This window comes from Triplophysa dalaica, chromosome 10 (assembly GCF_015846415.1).
Source record: "Triplophysa dalaica isolate WHDGS20190420 chromosome 10, ASM1584641v1, whole genome shotgun sequence".
In the NCBI taxonomy this organism is placed as follows: Eukaryota; Metazoa; Chordata; class Actinopteri; order Cypriniformes; family Nemacheilidae; genus Triplophysa; species Triplophysa dalaica.
The window spans coordinates 16,543,194-16,564,078 of NC_079551.1; the positions used below are offsets into that span (position 1 = coordinate 16,543,194).

Here is a 20,885-nt window from a genome sequence, read left to right on the forward strand (position 1 = left end):
CCTACATGAAAACATGTACATTTATTGTACATAAATGTTATTTTTTGGCCAGAAATTACTGTTTTTGTATTTGTAAATACATTTCTTCCTACTGCAAAGAAACGAAAACGTGACGCCGTCTTAGTGCTGTGTGAACCGCAGTAGTCCTTTGAAGGGGAGGGGGAGTGAGACAATGGTCGCAATTCGCAACTTCACCGCTAGATGTCCCTGACATTTCACACACTGGACCTTTAACTTATATTGACTACAAAACAAAAAAATTACACTTTGTCGAAAAATAAATATTTTCTGTGCGACCATGATGCTAGGATGTCTTGTTGTTAGGGCATTGCTATGTAGTTGCTATACAGTTAACAAGGTGTTCTGGTAGTTCCTAGGGAGTTTAGGTTGGTGGAGATAGTATTCTGGGCTCAGTTGGAAGAAGTACAGTTTTTCTTATACATTTTTGTTAAGATTTAAAACCCCTTAATAAATACAAATTAAACTGTTGGGTTTTGTTAATTTAAGAGTTTGGTTGCTGATAACACAGCCGTGGAAAAATTTAGAGACCATTTAATCAGCGTTTGTAGATGTGTTGTGGCCATTCCAGTCTGTCTGTTGAGTTTCAACTAAATCAAACCTCAGGAGTGACAAAATCATTCAACAGCAATGTAAAGACTGACAGCATGACAAGTCTGTAAAACGTTTTGAGAAAAATTGAGGCTACCACATAAAAAATCATTCTTGAAAGAACTTTTCCTAAATATATGTAGAAATATAACTGTTGTATTACTTAAAATTGAATACGAACTGATTTCTGTATAGTACTTGAGGTCTGAAAAAATACACAGCATCTCTTCTGTTATTTTAACCTGATATTACAGTTATCATTTTCTGCAAATAAATGTGAATATAATTTTTCTCCTGAAATTTGGTCGAAATATTGTAGTTAGTTAACAGAATGAAAAAAGATGATAATTTTACCTAAACACATAAAAGTACAAAAATAGATCTGCTTTCTTATTTAATTCATAGATATTTTTACCCATTTTATTGCCTGCCATGAGAAAAGTAAGCCGTTTAGATTAGAAAAGTAACACCATCTTCTCCCTAACAAACCCCTCAATTTGCAGTTCCATTTACGAATGTCTAAAGCAAAAAATTGTACAATGAGTTTAACACAAGTAAACACAAGGATAACATTCACACTTGCTTTAACAAGTTTTACAAAAAACAGTGACGGCAACAGACAGCCTAAGTCAAATGGGATCAACGAGTATAACCACACACTTCACAGCTGAGAGTGATCATAGCTCTTGCATTATGGACTATACTGTGACACAATCCTGGTTCATGCCATACAGCACATTATCAATAAGCTCCGCCTTTCCCCCTTTGCTTCTCTAGAGAAAACCGCTACGTATGTAAGCCTGTGTCCATGACTGTGATGAGATGCCTCGTGGTTTGTGTACGCTTCAGATAGATTCACACCTCTGGACATTGTCATGTATAGCCTCAAGTGTTTGTGTAAGTTTTGCAGGTCTGTTTCTGGTAAGGTGATCAAAAGGACAAGCAATTCTGACAAAAAAAACTCGACAGATACGTACCAGCCACAAGACAACAAAAAGTTGCTGTGAGTTTAAATTTTGATAAGAGGAAACTGATTGAAGAGATACAGAGATCCTTTTATAGGTGGCCACCAGAGGGCTGCTGTCTTTGATGATCACTGTCTCCAAATAAATGTACAGTATGTGCATATGATTTTCAGCGACTTAAAATGAAATGGTTTAAAAAAAAATGGCTTTTCCAGTAATTACTAACTTTTTCATATAGGCAGCTGTTCAGCAGAAAACATTTAGTCATTAATATATTTAGTGTATGCAGATGGTTCTTTTGTCAATTATCTGGTTAAATAAAGATTGGGATGTCATTGCTTTTTCTCCTAATTCACAGAAAAACTATGTTTTGCTATCAGAGAAAGGGTTAGTTAGGACTGTTGTGTCATTGTTGAGGAAACAAATTGGATTTTCTTTTAAGATGTCAAGTAACCTTCAGGCTAGAATGAAACTGTATTGACCGATGGGAGAAGAGCTGGCATGAGGCCTTACCTGTCCAGAGAGCTGGACACCAGTGTCAGGACATCGGGGCTCTTCATTCGGGTTGTCATGGACACAGAGGAGTGACAGATGTCCTGTGAAGTCACATGACATACAGTAGTTACACAAGTAATCACTGACCTGGGAATAGCTCTGAAAAATCACAAGATGTGTGTGTAAATTTTGGTTATGATTGCAGAGGTAACAGACTAGATCTATAATTTGCTGTAGCATTAAAATTACACCAATAACGTCATTTCTTTTGCAAGGATTGCACCTTTCTTCCACACATTGTACAAAACAAGGCTTTTCGGCGAAACTACACGACAACTAATGCACAAGATATTTCACTGCAACTCAATATAGTAAAGGCTATATTTTAAAACCTTTAACAAACTCCCTCGGAATAAGACACACAACATATCTCTGTGGCGTAAATTCCCTCAAATTTATGGCCGACTTGTGTTTAGGTGCCATGATAGCACAGTAGGGATGAGCGTAATCTTTGATTCCTATCTCAGAGGGCTCAGTCCCCAATTGGTGGCGCTCTTGAGGTGCCCATAAATCTGCTGTGTGACTGGGGCCACTTCGGAATACGTATTGAGTTTAAGACATCAGGGTCCTCATTTATAAAACGTGCGTACACACAGATTTGATCGTAAAACTTGGGAACTCAAAAATCCACGTAAACATTCATATTTATAAAAACAGTCTTTGCCATCGAAAACTGCTTAGCGCTACGTCAGGGTCTGAGCAGACGTATGCACTTTTGCTTGTCCGAGTGCTGCGGGTTTTTGGAAATATAAGTCATTCTAGCCGCTCGTAAATGATTTGGATGTTTACAGGTGAACTTTCCCATATCAATGACATTACTTTAACATCATCAAAATGTGGAGATCTGAAACTGTTAGCTGCTGTACATACAGTATCTTTTTTATTCACCTTTTAAATCATTAGGATGTTTCCAAATCGATTTGCACTGAACAATAAAACACATTTACTAAGAAGTACAGATATTTCCATTTTGTTATTGCTCTTTTCTATTATACACCGAAATCATTTGTAAATTCCTAATTTGGGGGGTGGTCGTATTTGGCAAACTTCTAAGGACAATTCTGTCCCCAAAGTATAGGTAAGTAAATACACGCACACACACACACGCAGAACTGTCATGGTCGGTAAGTGCCCCGTGTCAGGATTAATCTCCTGTAGTGGAGGGTTGGGCCGCAGAAGCCAGAACTCATTTGGTGTGTTGCCATGAAATGGCTGCCCATCAGAAATCTCTTCATCTATCTCTGTCTCATCTACATGAGCGGTTATGGTGGGATGAAGGAATGAAAGGAGAGAGGGAGGGCGAAAGGGGCGTCCGGAGGTGAGAGGTCAATTCATTGAAGGAGTCCATCATCCTGACGTGTCAGGCCAGAGGTGTGTTGTGGATGCTCAGATCCTCTAGGTTGCTTGAAATTACAAATCAATGTGAGAATGTCACAACCCTCCACAATCAAAAGAAGTAATGCATTGGTCACAGGTGCCTTTCATTTGCTCACTGGGTGATATTTCTGCATAAATTGTTTTAAAAACCTACTGTAGTCACACTTTGCAAAAAGGTTGCATTTGCTAACATTAGTTAACATCATCAGTTAGTCTGTTAACATGACTAACAGTTGGAAATACTTTTTAAGCTTAAATTAACTTTAATGTTCATGTCACCGTTTACATGTGCAGATACATTTTTAAAATCAAAAGTTGTATCTATTAACATGCACTATGAACTAGCATTGTATTGGTAATAATAAACATTATAAATAATAATAAATGCAGAGGAAAATCCTGCTCAGTTTATGTTAATGAATTTATGGTTAATGAATGTAAAGTCAACTTAAAGGGAACAGTTCAGCAAAAATGAAAATTCTGTTATCGTTCCTTCATACATTTCTTTGTTCTGCTGAACACAAAAGAAGATATTTTGAAGAATGTAGGAAAGGGGTCAATGGTGACCAAGAAATGTTTGGTTACAAGAATTCTTCCAAATATCTTTCTCTGTGTTCATCAGAACAAGGAACTTTCTACAGATTTGGAACAACTTGAGAGTGAATAAATGATGACAGAATTTTTATTTTGGGGTAAACTGTCCCTTTAAATGTAAATGTATTTGTAACCAATGTCTTCTGCAAACAAACAAACAAATTGTTACCCTTCTTCAACCACTGTTTTCGGACATAGTTTCAAACAATTGGTTAATTTTCCACAGAATGTTGAATGTTTCAGATCTTAAAGGTCCTGATAAAATCATACAAGCTGCGGTACAAAGTGTGTAACCCAGAGGTGGATTTAGTTCCGGGCCATCTGTTCAATTCATTGTTTTCAAGCAAATGTAATAGCAACAAGCTGAGCCTAAGACTATGATATAATCGTATGAGATTGAGAGACAGTAAACAGAGTTTTCTTCTGTGTCAACTTCCATTCAACTCACTGCATCCTGTGCCTGATGACACCCTTTCTCTGTTACTATGTTTGCAAATGATTATGTTTGATTTGCAAAGGCCTCAAGTGCATTTTACATGATCTCATAGTGTGACTGTGAGCCATTTTAAAAGACTTGTTAAAAAACAACATGTGCTCATCTTTTACATATGAATTGACTCCTAAATGGACACATAAAAGCTAAACATCCTATATAACTTGACATAAGACTTGTTTAATATTATTAACATAAGTAGTTCCTTAACAGTAATTATATAATAAAACGTTTTATCACAGGTGTATCAAGAAAATGTTTACCATTTTACCATAACAGAGGGACAGTTCACCCGAAAATATTTCATAATTTACTCACCCTTGAGTTGTACCAAATCTGTATACATTTCTTTGTTCTGATGAACAGATATATAAATTTGGATGAATGCTTGTAACCAAACAGTTCATGGCCAACATTGACTACCACAGTAGGAAAAATGACAATAGTAATAGTAGTGCCCTAGAACTGTTTGCTGTGCTACATTCTTCATAATATCCTTTTTGTATGTGTTCAACAGAACAAAGAAATTTACAAAAATGACTTGACTACGGTAGTCAATGGTGGCCATTATTCCAAATATCTTTCTCTGTGTTCATCAAAACAAAGAAAGACATATAGATTTGGAACAATTCAAGGTTGTGTGAATGATGACAGAATTTCATTTTTGAGTGAACTGCGCCTTTAAGGTATTCTTGAAAAGTTCTCAATTCCCTTTATAGGAAGATTTACTGGCCAGAGTCCCGTGAACATTTTAACTAACAGTTGGAATAATTATTCATTTTTCATTTGCGGTTCGAGTGCGAGTCGGCAAATAATACGTGCGGGGCAGCACACGGATCCAGTCGCCAAGACTATTTCGACTCACCTGATACGAAGCTGCTTTTGGTTATTTGTGTTCAAGCTCTGTCTGAAGTATATATTCAACATACTTGAACGGTCCTGATAAACCTTCAGAGCTGTCAGGAAGTTTTTACTTGGTAAAAAAATCTCACTGTGTCGTTTGGGCCTGCTCTCGTTCTCGCTCTCTCCAACTTTGAGGGAAGCCAGGCGCAGCAGGATAATCACAGTTTAATAGGAGCAAATATTGAAAGCAGGAGCTGACCGACCAGATCCTCTTACCTCTCGCTCAAAGAAAAATGCTAGCACATGAGTGCATAACATATCAATAATATCATGATATATCATTTAACTATTTGCATTGGAATCCTGTAACATGTCGGAAGAATGGCACCCCTGTCAAAAATCTGAAAACCGTACAAGCAAAACAATTCACAGTTTGTGCTTCATCAGGAAAAACGGACACAGAATTATGAAGCGTACGCAGTGCACCTTCACTGGCATTATTTAAAAAACAGTCAGAACGAGTTGATAAAAATTCATAAGACACAAAGACTCACGTCCAAAACTAATCTTTTCGCAGGTGCACAGAGACAAAGCGCTTGGCGGTGTGTGCGTGCTCATATTTAATGTAGATGTTTTAGAGACGAACTTGTGAGCGCGTTCCCTCTCAGGCGTCCTATTTGCCAGGCAGAGCGTTGCATGCTGGGAGAAGAACATGTCCACAGACTGGGGCCTCTTTCTAATGATTTCCCGCACCTGTACATCTGCTGCCGTTTTAATTAATACTCCAAGGAGGTTCGTCGGAAGTAATCAAAGACATTGTCACTTACAAAGTCCAGACTTCATTATAGAAAAAAAATCAATACTTTACATGAACGAGGGCGCTCGCTACAAACAGGGCAGTATAATTACCCTTCATTCCCATAAACAATCTAATCAAGCAAAGGAGGGAATAAAGTGTGGAAAGACGACTCTCTCTAAGCAAGCCATCGGCACTACAGGGTTTTTTCAATAAAGCAGCAACATGTGGCTGAGCATCATTTTAATGCAGGCCTTGGTTCCTCGGCTTCATCCGGGCAGAGGGGGAGGGCGGCACAGTCGAGGCGATTGTTGGATCAGCTCTCTTCGGCTCGGCAGCATCGCGCCAACCTCTCTCGCTCCTGATTTATGGCCCGCCGCTGACCTCAGAGGTCGTAACATGGTGATGGGTGACTGGCTCTCAACGGTAAGCTACTGGCACTTGACAAAGTGCCGCGAGCAGAATGAATTTACTCCTCTTTTCCTCAATCATCAACAGGCGCGCGCCGGCTTGCTGCCCTGACCCCCTTTCATCCTGACTGCTATAACAAGATCTCCCATCTCATGGAGGAGCGAGGGGAGAGGGAGGCTGAAAAATTTACTGTCATTTCTACTTTCCAATGAGCTCTGGTGAGCACTTCTTTCACCTTCAGGTTGCTTCCCGCGTCTGGGATGAGGCGGGGAGAGATTGCTGGTTGGTTGAGGGCACTTAGACGCACCTGTCTAACTTTGGGTCGTTTCGCCTTCGGTACTTCAATCTGCGTTTTCTTCCATCAACTTGATAACGACACCTGAGCGCAAGTTAAATTTAATAACCAAATAAATCTCCATAAACTCAGAGCTTTCACCTTCCTGCCAACGCAGTGCCGGACTCTGTATAGCTTGTGCGTTTACTGTACGTGTCGGTCCGCGGCCAACAGATATTTTCTCAAACATGTTCTCTAACGACGTACCTCCTAGCCTAACGCAAAAATCCATTCGCTTGCTTTTATTGTCGTTACAGTAGCACGGAGGGGATTGTAAATTCAGGCGGCATAAAATGCATAATTTCCTAAAGTAGGCTTTTAAATTATCCTGCAGTGCAAATGTTGGCCCATTGTGGCAGGCGAGACACAGTAGGTTATAATTGAAAATAAAAAAGCCATTTGAAAGACATTCAATAAGCCGCTGGGAAATTGATCAGGCTATAAAATCTGTCGACACCGGGGCGGGAGGCACTCTTGTAGAGACGGAGATTTGGTCCTGACACAGCAGTATTCCTGCTTGCTTTCCTTTGCAGACGGAGAAGAAATTGAGCAAGAAATTCAACAGACCTGCACTTCCCAATAGTGCTGCTTTCCCAGTGTTTTCTTTAGAATGGCGTAAAAATATTTACACATAATGCACGTAGCCTGATAAATAAAATGATTTCCTTGAGTGGACCTTCACTGGCAAACAAAATTGTGCAAGAGCAAAACCATATTCCGCTGCTTCTTTAACTTTCAATTCTCCCAAGCATCTCTGCTTCACAGCCCCTGGCTATTGCCTTTCTCAATCTGTCCCTGGGGAGGCAGGAGTTATGGGCCCTGTCGATTGAGGAGAAAGGGATGTTATTCCCCTGTCACCCTCACCCGGTCCGCCAGCAGACCTGCCCTGATCTATGGCCACCGTGGTGGGGTAGAAGTGTCTTGATGCACCATTGGTTTCCAGTGCTGTCACCCCCACCCCACGCTCCAGCTCATACTTCCATGATTCTTGTTGGGGAGCGGATGCACAGGGGCAGGGGTATGACACGATGCGTTTGAGGAGGTCACCCCTAAAAGGACAAGGTCTGAGTCTGACTCTGCCGACTGGCGTCATGGGTGGGATAAAGTGACACCTGGCGGGTGTTTACTTGATGTGGCAGCTTTTGCAGTCTTGCGAACAGTCAAGATCCCATCTAATAAAGATCTTGACCTATGAGGACTAGGTGTAAAAGACATGACAAAGTATTTCCTCATTATGTGATATAAAACTCTAAAATAATCAAATCATTATATTTGATCAAACTCAATATATACAGAATTTTATTGAACATTAGTCCAACATAAAAAAAAATCTTTGCTCAATGTCTAATGTGGTTTTAAATAGAGTAAATTGGAGCTGGTTTTTCCATGTTGCTAAGCTAATAAAGCGCTAATAAATACAAAACGCATTTTCTTCCACTATTATGGGTTATATGTTGATCGAGTCTGTTGCAATGCATTCTGAAAATCCCTTATTCATAAAAGATAATGCAGTGTTGCTTTAGATTCTGGCCAAAACAAATGATCTTAGACCCCTTTTGTGCCAATGTCACGCTTGCGTCACAGCATTAGCTGGAGGCAAAACAAAGGGAAATATGGAGGCGGCCAATACAAACCAGCACAGATTAGGCTACATAAGTAGTTTAAAATATCATCTTGTTGTGTTGTTTATCGACAGAATACAGTCTCCAATTTTATATTTTAAAATATAGTTAAACACAATAAAGAGAGCAGACTGAACAGAAACGATCATCAACAATGCTCGCGTTGCACTTCATAACACTCCAAAACTACTGTCTTTTGTTGATGTGCATTATGATTTGTGCAAGCGTCTAAAAATGGGGAACAAGGTTATTTTTCACATAGTGTTAACTTTCAAACGCATAGGGTATGCTAGCTAACTTTGTTAGTTACACAACTAGCAGTTAAATATCATCCAGAAACTAAACAAAGGAAACTGTTTGTCATCTCTTCTTCTTTAGTTGTGACAAGTGCATTAGTATAAAGGGAGAGGGAACAGTGAGAAGGCTCATGTTGTGTGTCAGGTTTGTGTTCAAGTAAATACATTTGCTAACATTTGCCATAGTTAGTACATGTATCTTTACATGTACACGCTTCCAGTTTTTTTTTTTCTAGTCATTACATTTTCTAGAGCAAACACAATGTGCTACCTAGCATTACTAATGCGGTCAGGGGGATCTTTCTCCCTCCACCTAAGCTCCGCCCACAAAAAAGTGTCACAATGTTTACTAACAGTAATATCTATTTGCTGCTGACAATCGAATTACCTCAAAATATTTGCTGCCAACTGTCTGGAACAGACACTAGGTTGGCCAGTTACTACAGTAGGTTTTGGATGAAAGCATATGCTAAATTTAATTTAAACACCTTAGAACTGTGTAAATTACCCTTATATAAAGAGTAAATATAACCTGCATGAGAAAACGTTTCTTAAGGAGTCCAAAAAAGGTTTTTCTAGCACTATAAAAATTTATCTCAAATCTCCATACGCATGGAGTGATCTTAAGGGAGCTTTCGGCGCAATTGACATATGTCAACATATAAGAACAGGGGTGGAGTGATAGCGTTACAGCTTCAGAACACAAGACAGCCGGGATAAGAAGGAGAAGCCGGCTTCCACACTCCCCTCTGTTAGCCTGCGGGCAGAAGGGCGATGCTCGGCCAACCGAGATGTGCATAAGTGACTTTGGATATGAACTATAAAGGACAAGATGGAAAAAAAAGAAGATAGAAGCTCATGGAAGATGATGCAGGTGGTTACGGCCTAGCCTTTTGTGGCAGTGACCCCGCCAGGGATGATCTGACTGAATAAATAGACAGATTAATAAATAAATATATTTTAAAAAATGGGAGCCTAAGGAGTGCTGCCATCCATCAAAGATCCCATTACCGCAGAAGCTGGAGCCATATGTATAAGGCAAGCAGATACAAATTCAACTTTTCCTTACAATTTGTTATCTATGACATCCAACCCACAGCACACATACATACACACACACTTGTGAATTATGAATAGATATCTAATCTAATGTCCACGCAATACACAGTATACATAGTTTACTTAAAGTGAATTACACAAGACTCTGAAAGACGCTAGCTACATGCATGAAAAGGATCACTAACAACATGTAAATAGGTGTTAAAAACTGAAACTAAAATAAGCAAAAATAGCTTCGGTGAATACACACTGAGGACAATAGTTGTGCAATAACCGGGCAAAACGGCAGGAATACTTTGAAATTGACTGTAACAAATACGGAATTCATACAATCTTTCAACAAATTAAAGCAAAAAAGTTGACTGAAGGACAAAGAATGCTGTTTTCTTCCCCCGGAGAAAGGAATGTAAATAGTTGTCTAACCACTAGCACGCTTTGCAATCTGTTTATTTGGGCGTTTATATTAACAATTGTAGTTGCGTCTTTGGCATGTTCAATCAAATGACATAGTCTTCTTGTGGGTCAACATACACCAAACATCCTTTACAAAGTGTCAATCAATTCCGTTTTCAAGGTTTTACTTGTCAATCATTCCGTGGGTATGCATTCGGTTTTGGAGGGAGGTGGGTGACAAAAGATGGATTCAACCTCTTTAATGATTTCTACTTAAAACATTGGTAAAGTTACATAATGCTGTGTTATATTTACTATGTGGTTGAAAAAATCACTAAAACATTAGAAAATATGTGAATTGTGAACAATCTCACAGACAAACTTTTCAACGTTTTATAGAATGTGAAAACAAATACAAATGGCCTTAGGTAGACAAAACTCCCTTTACTAAACTTTACAATTTATACTTGGAAAATTAAACATGTTAAAGATATGAAGATATGCAATATTGCTTGTTTCAATCTATTGTAAAGCTACAAAGGTTCTCCGTTTTAAGAAGACGCATTGAGGTCATTCCTATTCAGAAGCACAAGGAACAAGAAAGAAAGCATCGCTCCCTCGACCTTCAGCAGCAAAATTATCAACAATATAACAAAACCACAAAAGCACCAAACGAAGAAAAAGACTTCAGATTTTATATTGATCTTAACGGCTTTCTCAGTATACACTTGTCCTTTCCTTATTTCTTTATGCCTAAACCACACGTTGTGTAGTAATTGGTGGTTAGAACCCATTGCGTCAAAGACATGAATTGATCAAATCCGAACACAAACGCTTTTCCTCACGCTCTCTCGACTACAAGAATTACTTGACCTTGAACAAAAGAGACACAACAATCAGTTATATACAATCAGCACGTTTATTGTGGGTTCGGCCTTATTTGTTACGACGCAAAGTCTTTCACAGCTGGGTTTGTATGCCTTTGAACAAACCACACGGTCTCTCTCTCTCTCTCTCTCCGTCTGCAATTTGGTGCATCTCAACATTCTCAGTTTCTAGCTTTGTAGTAAATGACTGCTTTAAAATATTGCTTGGCATTAAAAACAAATATTCAATTCAATCACGGCGTGCATTGCAGCCGATAACAGCTTCAGCGAGAGTTCGGGCGAGTCGGCAAGATGATCAGTTGCATCGCTTATACAGCTCTTGCTCCATTTGCATACGGCCTGCATGCTCGTCCTGATACTGTTATTTTCAATCATGCTTGCTGAACATCACTACGTCACTGCCATTTTATTCCTGTTAGAAGGACAGCCTTGAGTAACAAGCTGCATTATACCAGCTGTCAATCACTATCGCTGTGTGCACATGGTTAAAACCAAAAGAATTTCTGTAGTCACCCGCTCATTAACACATAAAAACTGTTGTGAAGCAGATGGGTCACCCTGAAGGGATTTCTTTTTTGATAATGACCAGCTGACTGTACATAATCCTTCTTAATAGATGGCTATATTCAACACAGAACTCTGCAACTGAAACCAAAGACATTCAGAACCAAGCGACGGTACTTGTTATTTACGAAATGACTCTTTTCCGTCAATGCCTCTTTTGTGACAATCCTCTCTTCTTTCACTTGAAATCTCCCATCAGCATGAACTCCCTGTGAGATTACTCTGACTCAGCCATGTAATGCTGGGGTCAGAGAAGTCGTTCGCAGCCCTTCGTTTCACTGGAGTCTGGAGAATGTTACAATCTTAAAACAGACCTGTCATGCTTCGGTTCAGCCTCTCTGCCAGTCGCTACTTTCACATCGCTACGTAATTTGGGACAGATTTTTGAGACTAAACTTTTTATAAACACACTGCCATATAAAAATACACACAAATGTGTTGTGTACTGTAAAACTACACGCATATGTATTATGTGGGCTGGATCATTTCCCTTCATAGAGATGTGTTCCTTTGAAGGGTTTTTAACAATGAATAAAATGTATATTTGACATATTAATAATACTAATAATAATAAGGGATATCAGTTGATATGAATTAATGTATCCAAAGTATGTAAATTAATTCATACAGTTTTAAATTTACATTTATATGTCCTTTCTGAAACCTCGTATGACCAAATTAGCTGTTGTGACGAGGAATGGACAAACTGTGCGGTCAAAGGTGACAACCACTATTTAATGCCTTTTACTGGTTAGATATTTGCAAAACAAAGTGGCAAACATAAAGGGTGACTAATGATAATGATTTATCGTAAAAAAATATATATATATATACGGAGACACAAGGTTTCAGAAGAACAGCAGTGATATGTTTTTTAAAATAAAGAATCATGTAAAAAAGAAATACATTAGACTGAATGTATATATGCAGTCTTGTCGTTGATGTCTGTAAGCTAATGCACTGCAGCTTACTCGTTTTGCTGTAACTCTGAATGCCGCTGTCGCTGTGGGTGGAAGAGCTGCTTGAATGGCTGGTGTTGACCGTGTGACCATCCGCAGCCCCTGCTACAGGAGAGCTGCCCTGTCGAGAAGTGCTCACTGAACTGGAAGGTCTGGAGTTGGCACAGTTCTGAGAAACGGATAATAAAGAGATCTTATACACGTATTTCTATAAATTGCAGAATGAAATACATTGACATATTATGGACTTTCTTTGATTGAAATAAAAGTCTTAGATGTACCTCATACAAAACCTTCTAAATGGCCAAGAACTATTTGGTTATAAGCATTCTTTCAAATATCTTTCTGTGTTCATCAGAACAAAGAAATGTATGAAACAACTCTTGGGAAGGATGAATGATGGCTTTAATTAATGAACTGCCCCTTTAAACCCTTATCTCATAGAAAAAAATATAAATCTAATATATCATAAATACAATAAATAAAATAGATATACATTTTGTATATATTTGCGCCAAAATTCATTGCTTTACAACCATGACTTAAATGTACACAGACATGCATGGAACAACCGCAAAATAATGATCCCCATAAACATCATAAAAAAACTTAACTAGATTTGACATACAAAACCACAGTCAAACCCCTTGCTATCACAGCATAACATGTAATGCGTTTTGACATGCATAAACTGTTTAAGACCTGTTTAAGAAACGTAAAGACTTCTCTTGCTTACGGTTACAAGTACTTAATGCAATTCTAAATTCAACATTTAAAATCCTAATACTGAACATTTTACAACAAGAAATGCTCATATATACTGTACACATCACTGTATTTTCTATCCTGTATCTTGTCAAAACTTGAATTAGGATCAAAAAACTAATCTGCCTCCAATTTATATCTATATTTCAGCGCTGTCAGGGATCCAGACCCTGCTGGTACCGTAGGACGTACGTTTTTCATTTGGCCGGTGCAACTGACAGCTTTATTTTTCTCAAGCAATCTGCCACAGTATGTACAAGTGTAGGGTCGTAAGGGTCAGGTGACAGTTGGTGTGAAGTGCTCGGGCCCTGCTCCAACTCATACATAATCAACGGCAAATGCAAAAAACATAAAGAGAGCAAGAAAAGTATGTTGTGCAAATGGGGCTTTATTAAGCTGTATTTTATGCCATTATCTACCTTTTACTGTAACTAAGTGCACGTGGGCTGAAGTAGATCCTTGAGATTTCGGTATAATTACGAGTCTGCTTTTAGTCAATGCAGACTCATTTAAAGTCATTGGATAACAATGGAAAATAAACCAATCAAATGTAAATTACTGATTTAAAGGATCAGTGTGTGACATTTAGAGGCATCTAGTGGTGAAGTTGAGAATTGCAATCAACGGCTCACTCCACCCCTCCCTTTCCTAGCACTACGGTGGCTGTCACACGTTTTCGCTTCTTTACCGAATGAGATAACACATTTATGAAACATGTCCGTCTAGATCTACTGTACGTGGTGCGTGCTAACAACCTGGTGAATTTCATGTGAGGAGACCAGCGGTGTATGTAGATAGAAATAGCTCATTCTAATTTAATAAAAACATAATGCTCCATTATGTAAGGTCCTTATACACATCTGAAGACATAGTTATGTATTATATTGTATTTCTATCAATATATCCTCCAAACATACACATTGGACCATTAAAGGCGACTTGTGTGATTTCTGTAACAATGCCGTCAACAAAAGAAATTTCAAAAATGATGTGTTCAAGTAGGTTTGAACTACTTGTTGACGTCAAGTTGATGTAGTGCTCATTGTGTAAGACACAACCATCAAAGAGGTCAATCTGTACAGTACATACATTAACAATAAAAAAATATTGCAGGAAAACATGAACATGTTAGATTTATTATATTATTTACTACAATTTATTACAAAACAATTTGCTGACTTTTAAGGCCAGTGATAGGTATATAATCAATAATATGGAAATAAACCCACAATATTCAGACATCTAAAGCCACGTTTTGTAATGCCTGTTGGAGGAATAATAATGTTGTGTTTCTCAGTGAATACTGATTTATTTGTTTAAATCAACACTATTTGTGTCCATACATTTGGTTGGTGGTCAAAGAAATCACACACATCACCTTTAAATAAAAATCTAAAATCCTTTACAATGTTGGTCTTATACTTTAAAAAGATTTTACTATTCATTCACGGACAAAGCCCATCCATCCGCCTACAATATGTTATCACTACTATATTGGAAGTCAGTACATTCCCTGACCACTGCTCTAATCCAATAAAGAAGAGTACATTTTCCTATCCCATTCTGGACTCCGTCCAGCACCAGGTTATTCGGGTAGATACAGTATATCACCTCTGGATTTATGGCGCAAAACGGCATTAGCTAAAAAACCATCCGCCACACGCGGCCGGCGAATCTCATCGCGTGGACTTAGAAAATTGGAAAATTGCCCAGAGAGCGCTAAAGGGTCCCACTGCTAATACGGAAGGCGACGATTTATCAGCTGCTACCTGGCACTTGCGCTTGGGGCCGCAGTCGTTTTTTACAAGTCCCAGTCTTAACAGTGTCGGGCCTGTCAGGGGGTCAAAGGGAAGAGGGAGGGGGCCATATTCTAAAATCAATCCGCCTTTAGAAATTGTCTCATTCCGCTCTCAATGACCTGATGGCGCGGCTGGGCCGAGCGGGACAAACTACCGTATGCCATAAACCGTGACAAGCCAAGAGGAGAGTTAATGTGGCCATTCATAGAGGAAGCGGTCGTAGTGTCTGTGGAGGTGAAGTGGGTGGAGGGGAGGACCGGCAGGGGGGGTTGTCTATTAACTACTTTTAAACCGCTTTGGTGTAGCTAAGTGATCTCCGTCAACGGCAGCCTCGCGTATAAATACTGGCCTGACAGTTTAATGTGAAGGGACGAGCTTCCACGGGATTAGAAACATGTAACCCAGGGCTGCTGGTTGACATTGGCTGGATTGAGGTGGACTGAGTGGGTGTGTGAAAAGATGCCAGAAGCGAAAGATGTGTGGTCTCTGTATAAAAAAACAATGCATTACCCTGCATGAGGAATTCCTACGGAGCAATTTCAGAAGCCCTCAGGATATTCGAAAAACTTGCTGTAAACACACTGTATTGAATGTACTGTGATGTGGAGATCACTTCTCTGTCAATGCAGCAACATGGGATGTGAAAGCCGGGAAGACTTACCGAAAAATGTAAGGCTTTTCTTCGTTCTTTGATTCTATTGAGTGTGTTTCGAACCTGTGAACGAGAAGGAGGCAACGTATGTTTAAAATGTCATGACTCAATACTGAAGACTTAATACGAAACACTTTGGGCTCGCATGAGCCTCGGCCCCAACAAGGCGAAATTCAATCCGAACTGGGAATAGAAAAGGCAAATGGCCGCCATTGCATAAAAGTCAATGAGTGCCGCGGACCCAAATGTTCCAGTTTGTCACAGGTAATGGGTCCTGAAAGTGACATGTAGAGTCTGCAAAGTAAGGGAAGCGTCTTAACCTCTCATCCGTCACACTGTACGGGGGGCTGCGGAAATAAAGTGATAGAGGCAACAGCCACCCTTGCAGAACAAATTACATTTGTACTGTGTGAGAAAAACAGGGGGATGTTGCGAGATGCATGCAGAAGGACATACACAATGTTATAAACTTGTGCTGTTTTATTTATATACATTATATCCTTATTATAGCTTCATCTTGTTTAACGTAGAATGTAACGGTCAACTTGTCAAATTATGTGTGACATCTATGTGATTAATTATTAACAAAACAGTTACTAATATAAATACAAGAAATAATATTTTTTTAAATGTATTAATTCCAGCAATGATAAGCAAATTATAAAATTATTTATATGAGGTCCAAAAGTCACTACACTTCATTTTCCATATTTTTCCTATTCTTATTATCAACATTTTAATGTCAATAAAGGTAAATAAATAACGACAACATGAAATCAAGATTCTATAAACTAAAATAATTATTAAAATAAATATTACCATTAGTACGTAAACAGGTGGTTTCCTGGACAGGGATTAGACTAGTCCAGTGACTTTGTGCTGTCTCAAAATCCACACATTTTTTGTAAGAAATGTTTGTTAAAACTGCTTAAATTTTCTGATTAAACTAAGTCAACTAGTCCTGGTTTAAACTAATCCCAGTCCGGGAAACTGCAACAAAGAGTTAAGGTCAGAGCATGGTGCAAGCAACGCCAAGGTCATGGGTTCGTTCCCAGGGAGTGCACATGCTCGGAAACAAATGTATAGTATAATGCAATGTAAATTGCTTAGGATAAAGGCATAAATGCAATGTAAATGTTTTACAAATTAGCAAATTTGATTCTGCTCTAAAAAAAACACCAGAATCTTTTTAAATACATTAAAATACATTATAAAATACATTAAAATTATAATAAGATTATACATTAGATTTGTATCTCTAATCTCTTTTGAACACCAATGCACATAATTATCCCAGTAAAGCAACAAAAACAACTTTCAAACAAATAGTTTAGTTATTGTTTAACACCATATATATTTTATAATTCAACTGCACAATAAAGAATCCACATTTTCTGTATATGACACTATTCTTGACATCACCCAATCTAATCCAGCTGTTTCCAGCGCTCCAAAATATTACATTCCATTCTGGCTGTCAGCGACCGAAAAAAAAAACATATCGGCCTGTATTTCCCAGCATGAGCGTCGGCCCTTCGCTGGTGAATATGCATTATCTCTTATGACTTCATTAGGTCTGCTGCTGTCATAAATGATTGCTGCTATGCATACATATACACACACAGTAGCATGTTTTGTATAGACACCATCATGGTGATGACAGGCCTAATGAAGAGAACAGAAAAGCTTTGACAGCTCAGAGTCAACGGTAATATGTCAGATTTGCAAATAGACTCTCTTCGCTCGCTCTCTCCCTTTCTTTCTTTTCAGCAAATTGCGACACTTAATGGCTAAAGTGCACTGTACCTGTAATGAATGGAACTTGGAAATCAAATCACTTGATTCTGGGTAAAATCATGGAAAGCCATTTGAAAGAAAGGAGAATTTCAAGCATCCCAGTTGTGGCGAAAGAATTGGCTTGAAGTCGCTGCTCTTAAAAGCCGTTTAGATGTTTTTCTCTCAAGGTTTTAAAATGATGTAGATCCTACACTCAATATATAAATACATTCCAAAGAATCTCCATATGAAAGCAATGCAAATTGGAAGACAAAACAACTTTGGATGACCATTAAGCAAAATTTCACTTACATTTCTAATGAAATGTTGTATCTAATGATCAAAGCAATGGTGTTATCCATTTTAATTTGCTGTTGGGGTGAGCCATGGTCATAAAAGCTTAAAAAAATGATAATAAAAGTATAAGTTAAAAGTAAGGCAACACAAACCGTATCCGGGCATTAATAAATGTTTATAATTACAAGCAATCTTATGTAAAATAAAGAATTATTTACCTCAGGGGACATGATCTCGCTCTAAAATGAAATTTTGACACCACTGATCTTACATGAGATAATCCAACAGTAGAGATGAATGAAACAGATTTTATTCTCCCTAGAGAGCGTTTAAATGAGAGCAGAAAGGCTTGAATGTTTCCTTTTGCCTCTCACTTTTCTCACCTAAATATTCAAACTTTTTCCTCTTTGTATACTAACACTTTGATCATTCTCCACTGCTTTTCACCATTTTTCTATTTACAAAGAATTTCCTTTGTGGTGTCCGCGGGTGAAACGTCATCTGCTGACGTTTCCTTTAACATCACAAAAGAAAGGAAAATTTGAAGTAAATTCACAAACAAAAATAAAAAGAGGCCAAGATTATCACATTTGATATTTACAAAACCCTTTTGAAAAAAGCGTGAAGCGGACACGAGCTGCTCACAAATTGTGAAGACCCCTGGGTCAAGGAAAAGAAGGAGTCGGAAAATAGATTCCGACGTACTAAAACAGCCTCTTAAGCAAGAATGCACAATGATTTATTTTACAATGCGAAGAGGGTCAGTGGCGAGTCTCGGCTGTGTCAATACGGGGATTGGTCTCAGGGCCGTTCCCTTACACATCTTTTGTAAGAGGTAGAAAGGTAGAAGTAAAGGTAGATAAAAGGTAGGTAGCTCTTTCTGTACTCAGGGGTGGAGGTGAAGAAGGGTGGAGAAGAGACAGAAAAAAAGTGAAGTTGTAAGAGCTATATTTACCTATGCGCTCTGAGCTATACAATATGCATTGTTGGGATCAGAACGGATTCGGCGAAGAAACAAAACATTGGATCTGCTATAGTCTAGCGATCTAGCGTCTAGCGATCGACTAGTCATTTATACGGTAAGCTCCTAGTAATCGACATTGAAAACAACAGTCGATTACACAATATATTACACAAATGTTATAATTTAAATGACTTCCATTTTAATGTTTAGTTTAATAAGCGTTTAAATCACTTACTAAAAGAATATGTTTGATAAAATAATTATGAATAGTTTTTAAAAGTCAGGAACAAAATATCAAAATTTTAGGTAAGATCTAGCAGGAGTTTCCATTGTGCCAAATGCATCAAGCTCAGAAATGAACGCATGTAAGACAAGTCGTGGGGCTGTTTTGAAGGCGGAAAATGGGAAATGCAGGTTTTAACGCATAACGCTTGAATTTCTTCAACAAGAACATGTAAAATAATATTAACATCATAATCACATGCAGACTCAAGTGTTCATCCTATGTATGTTCTATAAATTAGCTAATTTGGGCAGTATGCTTTATTAGCGGCTTTTTCATTTGTTCTGCTCGAGATCAAATGTGTTCTGTACTTTTGGTCCATTGCTTTCTATTCGCTTTTCATTTACACACACACATGTCTTTATATATAATAAAATTATAAATATTAAAAACATGATATAATGAAGGCTATCTTGTTGATATGCTATAGGCCTACCCTAACTATAACTTGCAGTCGACTTAAATTGGGACATCATTAAAAATGCAATATTTAATCATTTAAATGAACAAATAATGAAACATTTGTTCCCTTTCTGTCGGTCTCTCGACGTTGTGTCGAGAACGACAGATGGGGTTCGCCCTTGAGAACCAATCAACTCTGACTACTATAGAAAAGGCCAATGAAATTTGGCGAATGCAATTTGCATGCCGGGCTCCGCCCCCGGAAATCCGGTATAAAAGGAGGCCGGCGTGCAGCATTCACTTACCTTTTGTTCTTCAGAGCCATCGCTCATGAGTACAACTCAGGATTCAATCCTCTACAACTACACGCTGGTGCTACGACGTGTTACAGCGGATCGTCCCTTTCTGCAGCGACCTTCCCCTGGGCGTCTCGGCGGTTCCGGAGGTGTTAGAGATTTTTTCTAAAAGTCCTTTTCAGGACTGACTGAGCATTCTCCAGCGCGGCATGTCCCGCTGTTCTCTTGGGTGCGGCACCCTCATCGAGGAGGGGGATGGACACGATCGCTGCATTAGGTGTCTGGGCGTCCAGCACACTGAAGCAGCGTTCGTTGACACATCTGCCTGCACTGCGGGCAGATTGTCATTCAGAAGTTGCGGTCACGGGTGGCTGTCTTCCTACGGGAACCAGCCACCATTTCGTCTGCTACCCGGGCTGTGACATCTGTGGCTACGGCCCCGATGACCACCCACGTTAGCAGCGTTAGTGATACGGGGAACTCTGCGAACGTAAACCCGCCAGCCAAGTGCTCACGGGCCGATCGCACCCCGATTCGCTCTTCTGAACGTTCCCCAACCGGCGGTGGCATACCGTCCGGATCCTCACGCACACACTCGGAAACGATGTGTGACGTAGATGAGATGTCGCTCGCAGCATCGGAGGGAGACTGGCATCCGACTCTGCCGAATCCAAACTCCACCCCCAGCGGTCGAGTTCAGGAGGAAGCAGAAGTGATGTCATCCGTGCTAACCCGGGGATACGTGGTTCCCGAGGTCGGTGCGCGGTGCAAACCGCGCCCACCCCGGGTGCCATGTTTTTCCCGGAGGTGCATGAGGAGCTGTGTAAAACTTGGGACGCTCCACTCACGGACCGTTCCAGTGAAACCAGCTCCGGCTCCCTTACTTCCCTCGAT

The 20,885-nt window shown here is 39.2% G+C and overlaps 1 protein-coding gene across 5 annotated transcripts in view; it reads right to left on the bottom strand.

The window, feature by feature from the left end:
- The window catches only part of LOC130429324 (adhesion G-protein coupled receptor D2), a 65,199-nt gene that overhangs the window by 10,948 nt on the left and 33,366 nt on the right, over positions 1 to 20,885 (bottom strand). For all 5 annotated transcript variants that reach the window (XR_008907574.1, XR_008907576.1, XR_008907575.1 and 2 more), the window contains 3 exons: positions 15,983 to 16,036; positions 12,770 to 12,926; positions 2,088 to 2,170 (listed from right to left, as the gene is read on the bottom strand). Coding sequence is in view for 2 of the 5 variants with exons in the window: in XM_056757803.1 (XP_056613781.1) it covers positions 2,088 to 2,170; positions 12,770 to 12,926; positions 15,983 to 16,036 (294 nt within the window). In the remaining 3 variants the exon portion in view is untranslated. The remainder of the gene's footprint in view (positions 1 to 2,087; positions 2,171 to 12,769; positions 12,927 to 15,982; positions 16,037 to 20,885) is intronic.